This window comes from Aquarana catesbeiana, linkage group LG03 (genome assembly GCF_042186555.1).
Source record: "Aquarana catesbeiana isolate 2022-GZ linkage group LG03, ASM4218655v1, whole genome shotgun sequence".
Taxonomy (NCBI): Eukaryota; Metazoa; Chordata; class Amphibia; order Anura; family Ranidae; genus Aquarana; species Aquarana catesbeiana.
Window position 1 is genome coordinate 377,439,559 of NC_133326.1, and position 14,195 is coordinate 377,453,753.

Consider the following 14,195-nt stretch of genomic DNA (forward strand, 5'->3'; position numbering starts at 1 on the left):
TGCATACAAAGTGTACTTTAATTGCATTCATGTGATGTCCTGAAAGGCACAAAACATATTAAGATGTATAACACCAGTGAGACAATCCATCAGGTGTTTTAGGTGACAGACAGGAGGTTTGGCACTACATGCTCATACTGCTACACTCTAGCCACTTCTTATCAGCTCCTTACACATGTTACTTTGGCTACAGTACTTCAATAGCACTAAACAGCTAATTGAACTATTCCATAAACAATCTATGTGAATGATTTATATAGGTTTGAGGTTTGTCTAGACTCTAGGGGGACCAGGAACAGCAGTTTTACATACCCAAGCTCTCTTGGCATCTAGTGCTCTTTCCTCCGTCAGTGAAATGTCCCTCAGCCTCCTCATTCCCAATGCAGTTCTGTGGGCTCTGCATTGGTCTTGATATTGTCAAAAGGGCATCTGACCACCAGAACATGGGGGAGAAGAGGCTGTGGGGACTGGTCTCACAGCCTGGAGGATTAGGTAAGTAAAAGTGCTTTTTGCGGCCCCTCAAGCCTAACACCGTGTTTCTCAGCCAGACCAATTTTGTTCCAGGAGTAGGATGGGAGCTTGCCAGAACACAGCACTGTATATTGTATGTAGCTGAGGCTGCATACAGTTAACACAGTGCCCCCAGCAAGCACACCCGTGCAGTAAATGGTTGGTTTCCGCCAGCTTTGCCTAAACAGACAAGTTAAAAGGAACATTAAAACGTGGAGTTAGGCTTTAGAGCTGGTTCGCACCAGAACACAGTGCGGTAAAGGCGCATTCCGTGCGTGCTTCCCACACTGCATTAAAAAAATGCACTGCCTTTGTGATCTGCTGCAGGTGCCAGTACATTGGTAACAGCACCCCAAATGCATTGCATCTGCTGGCACCAGATTGCATGGTAGTACAGCATGTTTTTCAAAAGTAGCGCATACACTACTTTGTGTGGTCCAGTGTGATTTGCAACTCATTTAAATGCATGGGCTGCCAAATTGCACTACTGGGGAATGCACAGTAATCGCACACCACATTCCTGTGCATTTCTGGTATGAACCAGCTCTAAAACAAGCATTTTAACCTTGCAGTGAATGGGCAGCCCCACTGCAAATTATGATTTTTACTTTCCACAGAGTTGAGCTTCAAGATTTTTGTGAAAATGTTGCCTGGTAACAAGGAACCCAAGTGGACATCTCCATATTACTGAAAATGTTGTGGCAGATTCCTCCGAATTCTATGTTAAGTGCACTAGAGCTTTGTGAGAAGGCTCACCAAACATGGAAATATACATCATCTTTAATTCCCTGTAATAATACAACAGCAATCTACTACAAAAAAATATTTTGTCATACAAAAACATGGGTAAAAAGTGAAATGATTTTCTGATATAAAGTGTACAAAACTGTAAGGCTAGGTTTAACTACAAGACATTGATTATGGAGTTTTCACCTTGCGCTGCAAACAGAATCACTCTTCCTCCTGGTCTTGTCATGAGATTCGAGGAGTAATCTAGCCCCTTCAGCACAAAGCAGTAAAAAACATATACTCTGTACAATTTAAGCATTCCAAACCCAATGCAGCATTATTAAAACACTACTTCAGTCACTGTATGGTTTTTTTGGAGTGTGATCCTCTTCTGTCCCCTTTTTCTTCATGCTGTACAAAGGATCGACAAGTTTGTTGTGAACGTGCATTAATCCTGTAAATGTGAGGGAAGAGTTATTAATCTACAGGAGAATACAACTCGGATTGTTTTCTGTTCCAGAGCACCTAATTAAACTGAATTCCAGGTATGTTTTCTTTTGCATAGTTACAGTACATTGGTCCAGCTTGAAGCAATGGAAGTTTACATATTCCATACCTTGCTGATCCCTATGGAAGTGGAGAATCATTGTAGTAGATGCCATTAGTACAGTGATCCTTTCTACCGCCAAAGTCCCGTGCTTTGCAACCACATGAGGTCGTTGGCTCAGCACAGGCACCATTCACATAATGCCATGCATTTTTTCTTGATGAATGCAAAGCATTCTCTGATTGGAGAAGGCAAAGAAGTGGGACAATTATGTCATATTCTTCACCTCATCTAGCAAACCCTTTGCATCAATTATGAAAAAATGTAAGGTGTTCTCTGAATGGCACCAATGCCGAGCTGACACGTTCCTGTGTTGACTATGCAGTAGGGCAGACCTGGAAATCGACAGCTTCTACAAGGATTGGCCAGATAAGGAACAAGTGAACTTGCAAAGGTTGAAGCAAAACCAATTTAACTGAAAAAATTCCATATATGGCGTTCAGCTTTAGAGGAGAAGTCTGGGTTCACACTGCTCCGACATGGAAGTCGGACAACTTCCGATCCGACTTTGCCCTACAACTTCATGTCCGACTTCCATGCAACTTAAGGGGAACCCCCACGGTGCAAACAAAACAACCCCCCCCCCCCAACACACGGTGTGGGGTCCCCCCCCCCAAATCCATACCAGACCTTTATCTGAGCATACAGCCCGGCAGGTCAGAAAATGGGGGGGAGAGACAAGTAAGCACACCCCCACCGGACCATACCAGACAACGTGCCCTCAACATGGGGGGGGGGGGGGGGGATGCTTTGGGTTTGGGCCAGGGAGGCTTTGCAGCCTCCACCCCAAATCACCTTGCCCCCATGTTGATGGGGACAAGGGCCTCTTCCCGACAACTCCGGGTGGTGGTTATGGGGGTCTGCGGGCAGGGGGCTTTTTAGAATCTGGAAGCCCCCTTTAACATGGGGAGCCCCAGATCCCAGCCCTATGAAGAAAAAAAAAAACCAGAGGGAGAAGATATCACCGGAAAAAGAAGACACGTTGGAGCTACTTTAATGAAGGATTGTGTACTGTTATTTATTTGACACTTTTTTTGGGTGAATGAGTAGGGGTACAATGTATCCCTACTCATTCACATAGGGGGAGGGCCAGTATCTGGGGGTCCCCTTGTTAAAGGGGGCTTCCAGATTCCAATAAACCCTCTGCCTGCAGACCCCCCCACAACCACCGCCCAGGGTTGTCAGGAAGAGGCCCTTTTACCTGTCAAACATGGGGGCAAGGTGCTTAAGGGTGGGGGGCCCAGAGCCCCCCCCCATGTTGAGGGCATGTGGCACGCTCGCTCGTCTCTCCCCCCTTTCCTGACCTGCATGCTCGGATAAGGGTCTGGTATGGATTTTGGGGGGGGACCCCATGCCATTTTTTTATTTTGGCGTGGGGGTTCTCTTTAAAATCCATACCAGAATGAAGACCTTCAAGATCCTCACAGCACAAGTCACATGCCAAAGTCAGATCAGATCAGTCGGACGGTGATCCGACTTTAATCCAACTTTAATGATAATAAATGGGCTGAAGTCTGACCGAAGTAGTGCAGGAACCTTTTTCAAAGTCGGACCGTCTTGTGTAGGACCAGTTAAGATGGCTCTCATAGGAAATCGATTTATACACGTCATACGACATGTGTTCTCAAAGTCGGGGTGTATGTTGCACCAGTGTGAACCGGGCCCAACGCCACTTTCATGGAGGGGAAAAAAAAAGCAAATAAAAAAATATATATAAATAAATAATAATATAGCATATACAATTGCAACACAAGTCATTGTAATTTAAGGTTATTAAAAATTACCTTTCCTTTTCAATCTGCAGCTCTGTAGATTTTCTGTAAAGTGCAATGCAGTATGGCTACCTGGAGGTATTCTGTACACAGAACGCCCCACAGAACAATTTCCTGCTTGTGTGATTGGCTCAATGATTTTCCCAGAAGTCTACACTAAGCTACAAGCCAGATTTTTGGCATCCCCTGCAACAAAATTTTTTTTGGCAAGATACTCCCAATAGGAAATAACGTCTAAAGGAATGCAGACCCTGCAACTTTCCTCAGAGCCCTGATTCTACAGCAGCTGGTTGATAATTATGAAACCACTCCCATTAGACTCACTCAGCACAGAGGACCAAATGGGGATTTCTTCAGAATACCAAAAAGGTAGGAATCTGCAACAAAGTTTGTGGAAATTCTTGCATTGTACATAAAGCACCAAGATAGGAATGTTTTTTTTTCTCAACAAAAGGGGAGTTACTTATTCACAATCCTTACAATTACTGCTGCATATTAACTGAAGCTGTAATGTATGGCAATAAAACATGGTATAAAAGCACAGGACAGGTCTGTTTAAAAAAAAAAAAAAAAAAAAAAAAAAAAAAAGCAATGCCAAGTGCTAAAACTCAGAAAACTAGAGATGGAGAAATTGCTCTACCAGCTTTAGCATACACTAATGAATGGGTTAGTTTGTTGTCAAGACATAGCTTTGAAATACAGTGAATCCACCAAGCCCAATCCCTGCTTCACATCAGTTTTATTTTTAACAATAAAAATTACTTAAATGTCTTATTTAAAACTGGTCTCTTAAATGGTCAGTCCACAAAAAAAAAAATCTTTAGTTATTGGCCCCAGCTCCATATATCATATATGACTCTAACAGTGACATCTTTTTGCTAGGTTTCATAACTCAATTCCTATCAACCTGGGAATTTCAGCTGTTCCAGACTGCCTTTGTGTGTCCCAGCACCTCCTGTTTAATTCCTAATATAAAAAAAATATATATTATATATCTTACACAGAGAGCAGAACCTTCTTTATAAGGGTCACAGTAGGTACACAGACAGCCTACTAATACAATACCAAAAATAGGAGAAATTGTCAAAAACGAAAATAACAGTTGAGGATTTTTTTTTTTTTTTAAAGATACACAAGGAACCTCAAAAACCCCTTTACAAGTTCTCTGGGGACACAGACATCAAGAAAACAATATATTAACCCTCTTTAATGCACATAATGCCACCTGCGACTAGCGGTGGTGTGGAAGAAGTTGGTGTTCACGTTTTAGGAAAGGCCTTTTTTTTTTTTTTTTTTTTTTTTTTTAAGCACCATCCTCATACCAAGAGTTATGCAGGCTGATGTCAGTATGGGGAGCACATATATTTGTAGAACCTATGGGGATACCCTGGTAGGTGCAGGCTGTTATTTGGGAAAAGGGGGGTTATTTTACCAAAAGAAAATCACTAACAAAAAGTAACAATGGATTTTGAAACATGTCGTAAAGGGTTTAGATTTCAAGTTAATTAACAGGAAATGTTTGAGGTTTACCTTTAAAATATTTCACTGTCTTCACGCGAAGTTCTAGAGTTGCATCTTCATCACAGACAAACACTGTGCTAGGGTGTTGCTGAAAGGCAGACACTGTCCACATATGATTTACACCTTCTTCTATGGCTTTGTAAAGGGCAAAGGCTTTATGGGCACCTGTGATAAGGATCATTACCTGCAAATCACAATAGTTACTGACTGAAGTTGAATCTGCTAATATTTTGTCAACTCTAGTTCATCACTCCTGCTAATGATTTTTTTTTTTTTCCCCAAATCAAACCGGCTTTCATTACATATCCTATTTTAGACTCCGTAATCTCTGAGTCTTCATGACTGAAAGAATGAACAAATGAATGAATGAATGAATGGTATGGGCCAAGGATAAATTAGCTGGGAAGGAAAGGATTGGAGGATATCCTGTAGCCAGGAAATGAGGCAGACTATTTGACTTGCTGTAGCTAATGTAAATTGCGAAAATCTCTTAGGGGGGAGATTTTACTAAAACTGGTGCACTCAGAATCTGGTACAGCTGTGCATGGTAGCCAATGACCTTCCAACTTCAGCTTGTTTAAAGTGACTGTAAACCTTCCCTTTAAATATCAAAGGTGTCATACTTGCCTCCACTGTGCAGCTCGTTTTGCACAGAGTGGCCCCGATCATCCTCTCCTGGGGTCCCTCGGCAGCTCTCACGGCTCCTCGTATCAAATAACCCCTAGGAGAAGCGCTCTCCGGGGGGGGGGGGGGGGGGGGGGGGTCGTGGGGGGTGTTTATCGTGCAGGCGCGTTCCCGTGTCCAGCATTTGCATCCATAGACACAAATGCCGGACTCGGCACCGCATCACTGGATTTGATTGACAGCAGCGGCAGCAAATGGCTGCGCTGCTATCAATCTATCCAATCAAGAGCTGGGACCCCGTGCAGAGAGAGAGAGCGTGTCTCCGCCGAGGGAATTACAGGGCTCAGGTAAGTAAAAATTGGGGGGGGGGGGGGGGGGGAGCTGGGGGGCCGGTCACTGCCAGAAGTTTTTTCACCTTAATGCATAGGATGCATTAAGGTGAAAAAACACGAGGGTTTACAACCCCTTTAATTTAGCGGCTCTAGGCTTTCATGAGGCCCCACTCACCCATAATGGGAAAAATAATTCAAGAGAGAATTAAAATGAACTTTATAAAACTGCATATATTAGGAGCCTTAAATCCTATGAACTATGAATTGACAGTTTCTAGAATTTTCTCTATAACAAAAGTCAAAAAACATATTTTTCCCCATTTTCATGAAGGTCAGGGTAATACAACCCAGCTGGCACAGAGTTCCCCCTTACATCAGAGTCTGCAGAATTCCCCCTTACAGTGCAAATTTGATGCAAAAGGGAACACTGTGGATCATGATGTGAAGAGGATTGCTGCAGACTTTGATATGAGATGATCTCACAGACCACGTTTTGCAGAGTGACTGCACAAAAGTAAAGGGGGTTACTGAATTACTGAGGAACCTTTAAATAAGTGCCCCCTTACCTTACTGTATTCACTCCCCCCTACAATAGTGACCCCCCCAATCGACTGGCCTTGCAGTGCTGTCACTGTCTGACAGTCCTCTCCTGGCTCCAGCTTGGTGGCTCGGGTTTAATTTTTCCCCCGCAACCCCTTCCTGGCAGCACTCCAGATCTTGACCCCTCTGTAGTAGGCTCTCCCTCAGAGACTGCAGATATGATACAAGAGATGGTTAGAGACTGTGCGAACATACAGGAGATGGTGATTGTAAGGACAAGCAAACTCTCAGTCTCACCTGACTATCATGGCAGCATCACATGCAGCAGCCAAACACTGGAGCCACAGACAGGTCTGATAATCACTCCTCCGAGTCCTCCGTCCCCTACTACAAGCAGGAGAAGCCGACTGTCCACTTTGAGCACCCGCCCTGCAGTGCATTCTGGGGGGTGTAGTCTCTGCAGAGCGCAGGCACCTCCCCACTGAGTCTAGTGTGTGGTGTGGAGAACTACATCTCCCATCATACAATGTGGTGCCGGCTAGGGCAGCGGTGGAGCCCGTTATTGGCTGCCGCCGCTGATAAGGGTGTTACAGGATGGAACTTCGTGCCGGTGATGTTCTGTCGCGCTAATCTGACAAAACACCGGCCGTCTCACCCTGCCAGTCTGGGGACATGGATCATGACTGGAGGACATTCCCTTCCACTCCCACACACAAATTAGGCAACCGCGAGGCCCCTGTACACGCGAGGCCTTAGGCGACCGCCTACTTTGCCCAATTAGAGAGCTGCCTCTGAGCTTTGGCAATCAAACCTAGAAGCTGGCTGGTTTCAACGCAGAGTTGCACCAGATTTTTCACACTCCAGTTTTAGAAAATAACCCCCATAGTGTGCAGTAAAATCAGAATAAAAACAATTTCAGTACAGGAGGGGAGCCTGTGCAGATTTTTTTTATTTTTTAAATACGGTCAGCGCTGCAGTACAGCGTCGTCATATAACTGGTGTGGTGGTGACCAGGGGCCCTGACTGGTCACAGTACGGGAAAAAAAAAGTTTTTGCACTGTGACCAGTCAGTGCCCCCGATCACCGCCACACCAGTTATAGGATGACGCTGTACTGCAATGGTGAAAGTATTTAAAAAGAAAAAAAAAAAGTTAACACATTATGATTGCTTATAACAGTGTACTTCATTGCTATAAGGAAGCATTTTACTGAATAAAACTTATTCTTTCAGTTTGTTGTGTTTTGGCTAGCTTTGATTGGCCGGAGCTAATCACATAATACAGATAGGCTGTGATTTGCCCTATTTGTACCATGTGATCACAACTAGCAACACAATAGATGGTATGAAAGGAAGCCATTCATTGTTTACAACTGTATTGTGACCTACTGTAATTGGTCACAGCAGTCACATGGTACCGGCATTGAGTGGTTACACTGATCAGCCATCGGCTGTGTCCTATGAACGCAGCCAGTGGCCAATTGTGCCACAGAGCAGACCCGCGGAAGGCGCAGTCCAGGAGGACGTCATAAGATATCCAACCGGTTTGGTGAAAGACCTATAACAATATGACGCCGGGCTGGTTAACATGCTTTCCTAATGACCAGTATATTAAAATTCTTGAAATTGAAGGTTCTTCTTATTAAAAAGGATAAGTTCACTTTTTTCTAAATTCCAACTCTCCTATGTACCAATAGAGCATTCATGTACTTTTTTTGCAAACATATCAACGCTTTCCATTAATTCTATATACACTTACTTTACTTGTCCTCATGCATGTTTCCAGACGTATCCATTAGTAATGTCTTGCTTCCTGGTCAGACCATAGGTTATGACACAGGAAGGAGTTGATCAGCTGACCTCATTAGCACCCACCCTGCATCATCCACCCACCCATTCCCAGTTGCACTTTTTTTAAATGAAATGCAATCAGTGATTACCCTTCTCACTAAATACACAATATACAATCAGATTGCATAGTGTATGGCCATCTTTATACAAGTAATTGAAGGGAGTGTACAGAAATATTCAGCTGTCAAGCCCAGTTCACATCTCTGCATAGCGGAAACTCGCTTTCCCACACAAGTCTTTTTTTTAGCAAGGTGGGGAGGCATTTTGGAGCATTTTCACTCATCACACATAGGGCAGTCCATCCACTTAAATGGGCTGTCCTACACACAGCAATCGCCCAAAAGAAGCTTCAGAACATTTTTATTTATTTTTAAGAGCGGAGTTTGGTACGTTTTTTACTGGGATGTTTGGTGCCGCGCATTTCTGAAACGCAAGGAAACGCACAGATGTGAGTGGAGCCTCATTGTTCTTGTGTTAACACACCAATTTCACTTTTAGGCCCCATTCACATCTAGCATAGAAGCACACATTTTGTGGCTCATTTTTTTTGCAATTTGATTGTATATTGTGTATTTAGTGAGAAGGGTAATCATGGATTGCATTTAAAAAAAACATGCAGCTGGGAATGGGTGGGTGGATGATGCAGGCTTTGTGCTAATGAGGTCAGCTGGTCAACTCCTTCCTGTGTCATAACCTGATATGATCAGGAAGCAAGACATTACTAATGGATACGTTTGGAAACATGGATGAGGACAAGTAAAGTAAGTGTCTGTAGATTTATTGGAAAGCACTGATATTTTTGCAAAAAAAGTACATGAATGCTTTATTGGTACATAGGGGAGCTGGAATTTAGAAAACAAATAAATAAATGTGAACAAAAAAGGTGAACTTATCCTTTAAGTTAAAAAGCAGACAAGAATCTGTGTGATTGTTACCTCTTTTGCATCCATCACTGTCCCCACACCAACCGTCAATGCCATAGTAGGCACATTGGAGAGATTTCCATCAAAGAAGCGTGCATTTGCCAGTATGGTGTCCATAGCCAAGGTCTTCACTCTAGTTCTAGAGACCAGACTGGACCCTGGCTCATTAAAAGCTATGTGACCATCAGGTCCGATGCCTGGTGAAAGAAAAAAAAAAAAAAAAAAAAAAGGAATATTATTATTATGATGGGTCCATAGCCATAGTAAACCTCATAAGATCATATATTATTTATTTATTTATATTATAGGGAAAAAAGCCTACTCAGAGAGTCAACTGTCTTACAAAACTAATCCTTCAAAGCTTTTTTCTATACAGATGAATTTGGCATCTCCTTTCGGTTGGATAACTGCTGAAGACATGGGGTCACCACAGGAAAAACACCCCACCCACACATACGCTGTACTGCTGGCTATCAACACTGATTCATTTAAATAGCGTCTACTAGCAGAGGGGGTAGCTTTTTTGACACTTTGGAAATTGGTGTAGCGTCGTGGGAGGCGTCGCTCAGAACACAACAGCTCAGCAGGGAAAAAAAATAAAAATAAAAAATCGAAGTACTAACATCAGATTGTTCGTATAACGGCTCCAACCAGGGCTGGCAGTTTATTTTTCGTTCAACCCAGCGAAAAAAGCTCATAGTGTGTACCAGGCTTTCGAAAAAAATAGCTGTGAGGACCTGGCTCAGGGACTGCTAATGGAATGGTTAAAGTACAGCTACACTGAACTGGTCACTCTTGCTGTTGCTGAATCCCTGCACTTGGTATTTTTTACAGTACTCATGGTACAAAAAAAAGGGGCGTAGCTTTAAATCCTGTATTAATCTGCAGGGCTGATTCAGGAAGTTTTTCCAGAACAGTCAAATAAAAACAGCAGATATCACAAACCATGAGCTTTACTGAGATTGGGAGCTGGCCAGAATAATGTAAACAGACTATACTTCTGTCAGTTTTTTTAATGCAACTTTTTCTAGTGCAGCCGTTGGCATTAAATTAAGAAATTCCACATATTCTTGCAATGTGCTTTATAGGATAAAAAAACCCTTTAAAAAGCATTAGCTTAATTGTCCACCTCTTGCCCTCTGCATGCCTCACACAGTTTTTATTAGGGATCTGTGGACAACCTCTCCCAAGAGCTATGACCCAAGCAATAGACCCTAATTGTGATCACAAGTCTTCAACCAGCTTTTCCAATAGGTCTATAGAGAAAAGACCAAATATGCACAGTATGCCATGGTCAACTGGCTCAGTGGAGATGGGTGAACTGCCTAAAGCAGTGTAGGCTGCTATAGGTGGTTGCTCGCTGAGGTCAATAATAAGAACTATGGCATGCTAAGGGTTAGGCATGAGATGCGGTTCAGCTAAAATTGTATAAAATGTTTTCTTAATCCTCAACACAAGAATAAATGGCTTAGAACTACAATGACCATCAAATATAAAAAACAAAAAAAACAAAAAAAAAAAAACACACCACACTGACCTCCAACAAACAATTCAATCCCACCAGCAGCTTTAATTTTCTCTTCAAATAAATCGCACTCAGCTTGCAGGTCTGGAGCATTTCCATCCAGGATGTGTGCATTCTCTGCTACAATGTCTGTGTGCTTGAAGAAGTTATTCCACATAAAAGAATGATAGCTCTCAGGGTGTTCTCTAGGAAGTCCTATGAGAAGTGGCAGCAGAATCTTGGTAAAGCTGGGTTATTATAGCAACACATACAAACAAAAATAACCATATTCACTAGTTATCATATGTCCCTCAGAGATGTCTATGTAGTTTACTGTAGGTCAATTAGGCTTTCTTCTGTCCTCTACAGTCTCATTGCTTACTTATCTTCACTAGCCATGGAATTCCAGGTGTCACAAAATGTTATAGTAGACCAGGGCTGGACTGGGACAAAAATTTGGCCCTGGACTTCTTTCAGACCGGCCCACTTTAATTTTGCAAACACGCACAAAAACAAGTTAAGTAGGAGGGCTAACATCATGCAGGAACATTACTACAGCCTCATTGGCTGGAATTACAGAAACCGGCATTGCTGAACAGCCATTGGCTGCCTTTCAGCAGTGCAGAGGCGCTGAGACTGAGCCGGGTTGCGCACTATGAAGTGAGGTAATGGGATTGTGCGCCTGACAGGTCTCTCCCATACCGGCTGGCCAAACCCGCCCCCCCCCGGCCAAACCCTGGTGGCCACCCAAGCCGTCCCTTCACTGGCCATTAGCCATCTACTTTATTTCTCTTATAGGCAGTACAGCCAGTGGAGTATTTTTGGTTTTGTGATGCCCTAGGTAAGACTTAAATCAGTAACAGGACTCAGAAGGGGATGGAGGCTTTCACTGAAACCAGTCCACTGAGCCATCAGCCTGCAGGAAACTCCAGGTAGTCCCGATGGCCAGTACATGCCTGTAATAGGCTGTATACACGTCCCGGTAACAATCTGATTGAATGAGTTTTATGGATCTGTAGTTTTCTATTCCTAACATATTTCAGGATGTTTCAGAGTCCGTAGATGTTTGCAAAACCAGCCTTCCCTGGAAATAGTACACTTTTATAATCACATCAATGTTTACTGCCTCGTACACGCGATCAGATAATCATAAGACTTATTGTTCGCATTTTGTTGCATAATACTAATATCTAATTCAACAGTGCATTTTGCGCTCTACAAAAAAGGTATGAGTTTTTTCGTACGATTTTGGAAAACCTTCCTGTTTGCGTAGTTACGTATCGGAAAGGCGGTCAAATACGTGTGACCCCTGTGTCTGCCACGCCTTTTGGCCATTTACGTTCGTATTGTAGAGGCATATTCGTGTACATTGTGTTAGGCTGCAAATGATTTTAATTTCTTATGTTGGAGCATTTTCACAGTACGAGCATGGTTTATGTTCTCCCATCGTGTTTCCGATCATGCGTGGTGTTGGTCTATCGATTTTTAGCGGGACGCATACTGTACTGATTTAAACGATTGTCGTTTGCTGGGCTATTGTCCGAGCAAAGTTTGTGTTTGTCCCATTCAGATATTATTGGACGAACTGTCGTGATCGGCTATCGAAAGCTGTGTACTAAACGATCAGACTGTTGTGCAATCAGTCCGAAGCGATTTTTATCATCCAATTATCTGATAGGGTCTACGAGGCATTAGGGTATCTACACATGGCATTGAGCCATCAGAGGAGTCCCTGTTCCAGTGCAGCTAAAATTCGAATATCTCTGTCACAGTCAAACACAGAATTACACACTCCACTTAAAGAGGAACTTTATTCTTCCTTTTTACAAGTTTTTATGCGATGGCATGCAGTTTAATAGTGGTACACATTCTATCCTGCAATTAAATATGGGGCTCACAATGTGTAGAAGAGAATGCCTGAGCACCAGTGTGAGGGAAAAATGCCCCTGTATGTGTGGTATAACTGGAAGGAAAAATGGTCCAGTGTCTGTGGTGTCACTGAAATTAAAAATGTGGTGCGAGTCTATGGACCGATTTGGTGGTGGTTTGAAGAGGAGGGGTGCTGGAAAGGTGGGGGCTCTGTGGGGTGCATTTATCTAGGGGGGCCTTGTGTGGCTCTGAGGGAGTAAGGCTTCATTTCCAGGTGCAGCCAGGGGGTAGTATATAATAATATCAGGGAACTCAGATCACTCCATAATATCAGGGACCCAGATTCCTCCCCTCCTTAGATCAGGGTCCCTCCTTGGTGAGAAAGTAAGAGGTGCGGGACCAGGCCCTGCAGAACAGCAAACTAACCCCCTCAAAATAAATTTTTACTATGGTGTTGGGTAACAGGGAAATAATAGCAAATGTGATGGGAGAGGGTGGAGGTCCACTTTAATCTATCAGTATGTTTTTTCGACTGTGGGAGGGTAAACAAACCATCATGAGAAAATCATGAGAAAATATGTATCAGACAGTGTAAACCTAAAATAAGGCCCTTTGTACTACAAATATCCAGCGCTAAGATTCTGTGTTCACAGACATAGAAGCAGCTGTGAAAAATTCTGAACAAGATTAAAATGATGATGAGTGTTAGATTCTGTATGCTGTCAAGTGAAATTTGTTTCCCTATAGACGATTGCAGAAAGTACCACTGCTGATCGCAGTTCACAGAGAATTATCAAGATGGCGCAGGTAGGGATTCAGCTAAGCTAAGGCATAATCATACATGTAAATCTACTCAGCCCTGTTTTTTAGTTTAATTGGGGGATTAGAACATCCGACAGGTGTAATAAAAACACACACACACATATACACACACGGTATCCCCTTTACTGAAATAGATAAGGAGTTATAATTCAGAAGTTTGCATTGGTCACTGGTGTTAAATCCAGAGATAAAATATTTTCTGCTAGGATTTGCACTTTAGAACCAATTAGTGTTATTGCTGTGGACTATGTCATTCTCTAATTTGATACGTTTAGGGTTATTACATCTGAGAAACCTGGCAATACACCTCCTTGGTTAGAGTAAGACAACACACAACACACTTAAAAGGGGTTATGAACCCTCGTGTTTTTTCACCTTTTTCATCCTATGCATCAAGGTGAAAAAACACCTGGCAGTCGCTGCACCCTCCCCCCCCCCGTTTTACTTACCTGAGCTCCTGCATCTCCTCGGCGGGGACCCGCTGTCCCTTTCTCCACAAGTCCCGGCTCTTGAGTCGATAGATTAATAGCAGCGCAGCCATTGGCTCCTGCTGCTGTCAATCAAATCCAATGACACAGGCACCGGGGGGGGGG

At 43.1% G+C, this 14,195-nt stretch overlaps 1 protein-coding gene across 3 annotated transcripts in view; it reads right to left on the reverse strand.

The window, feature by feature from the left end:
* Positions 1-14,195, reverse strand: part of GNPDA1 (glucosamine-6-phosphate deaminase 1) — a 42,228-nt gene continuing 28,033 nt past the window's right edge. For all 3 annotated transcript variants that reach the window (XM_073620650.1, XM_073620652.1, XM_073620651.1), the window contains 4 exons: positions 10,945-11,127; positions 9,420-9,604; positions 5,149-5,323; positions 1-1,693 (listed from right to left, as the gene is read on the reverse strand). In XM_073620650.1, the coding sequence (XP_073476751.1) occupies positions 1,593-1,693; positions 5,149-5,323; positions 9,420-9,604; positions 10,945-11,127 (644 nt within the window). In that variant the 3' untranslated portion in view covers positions 1-1,592. The remainder of the gene's footprint in view (positions 1,694-5,148; positions 5,324-9,419; positions 9,605-10,944; positions 11,128-14,195) is intronic.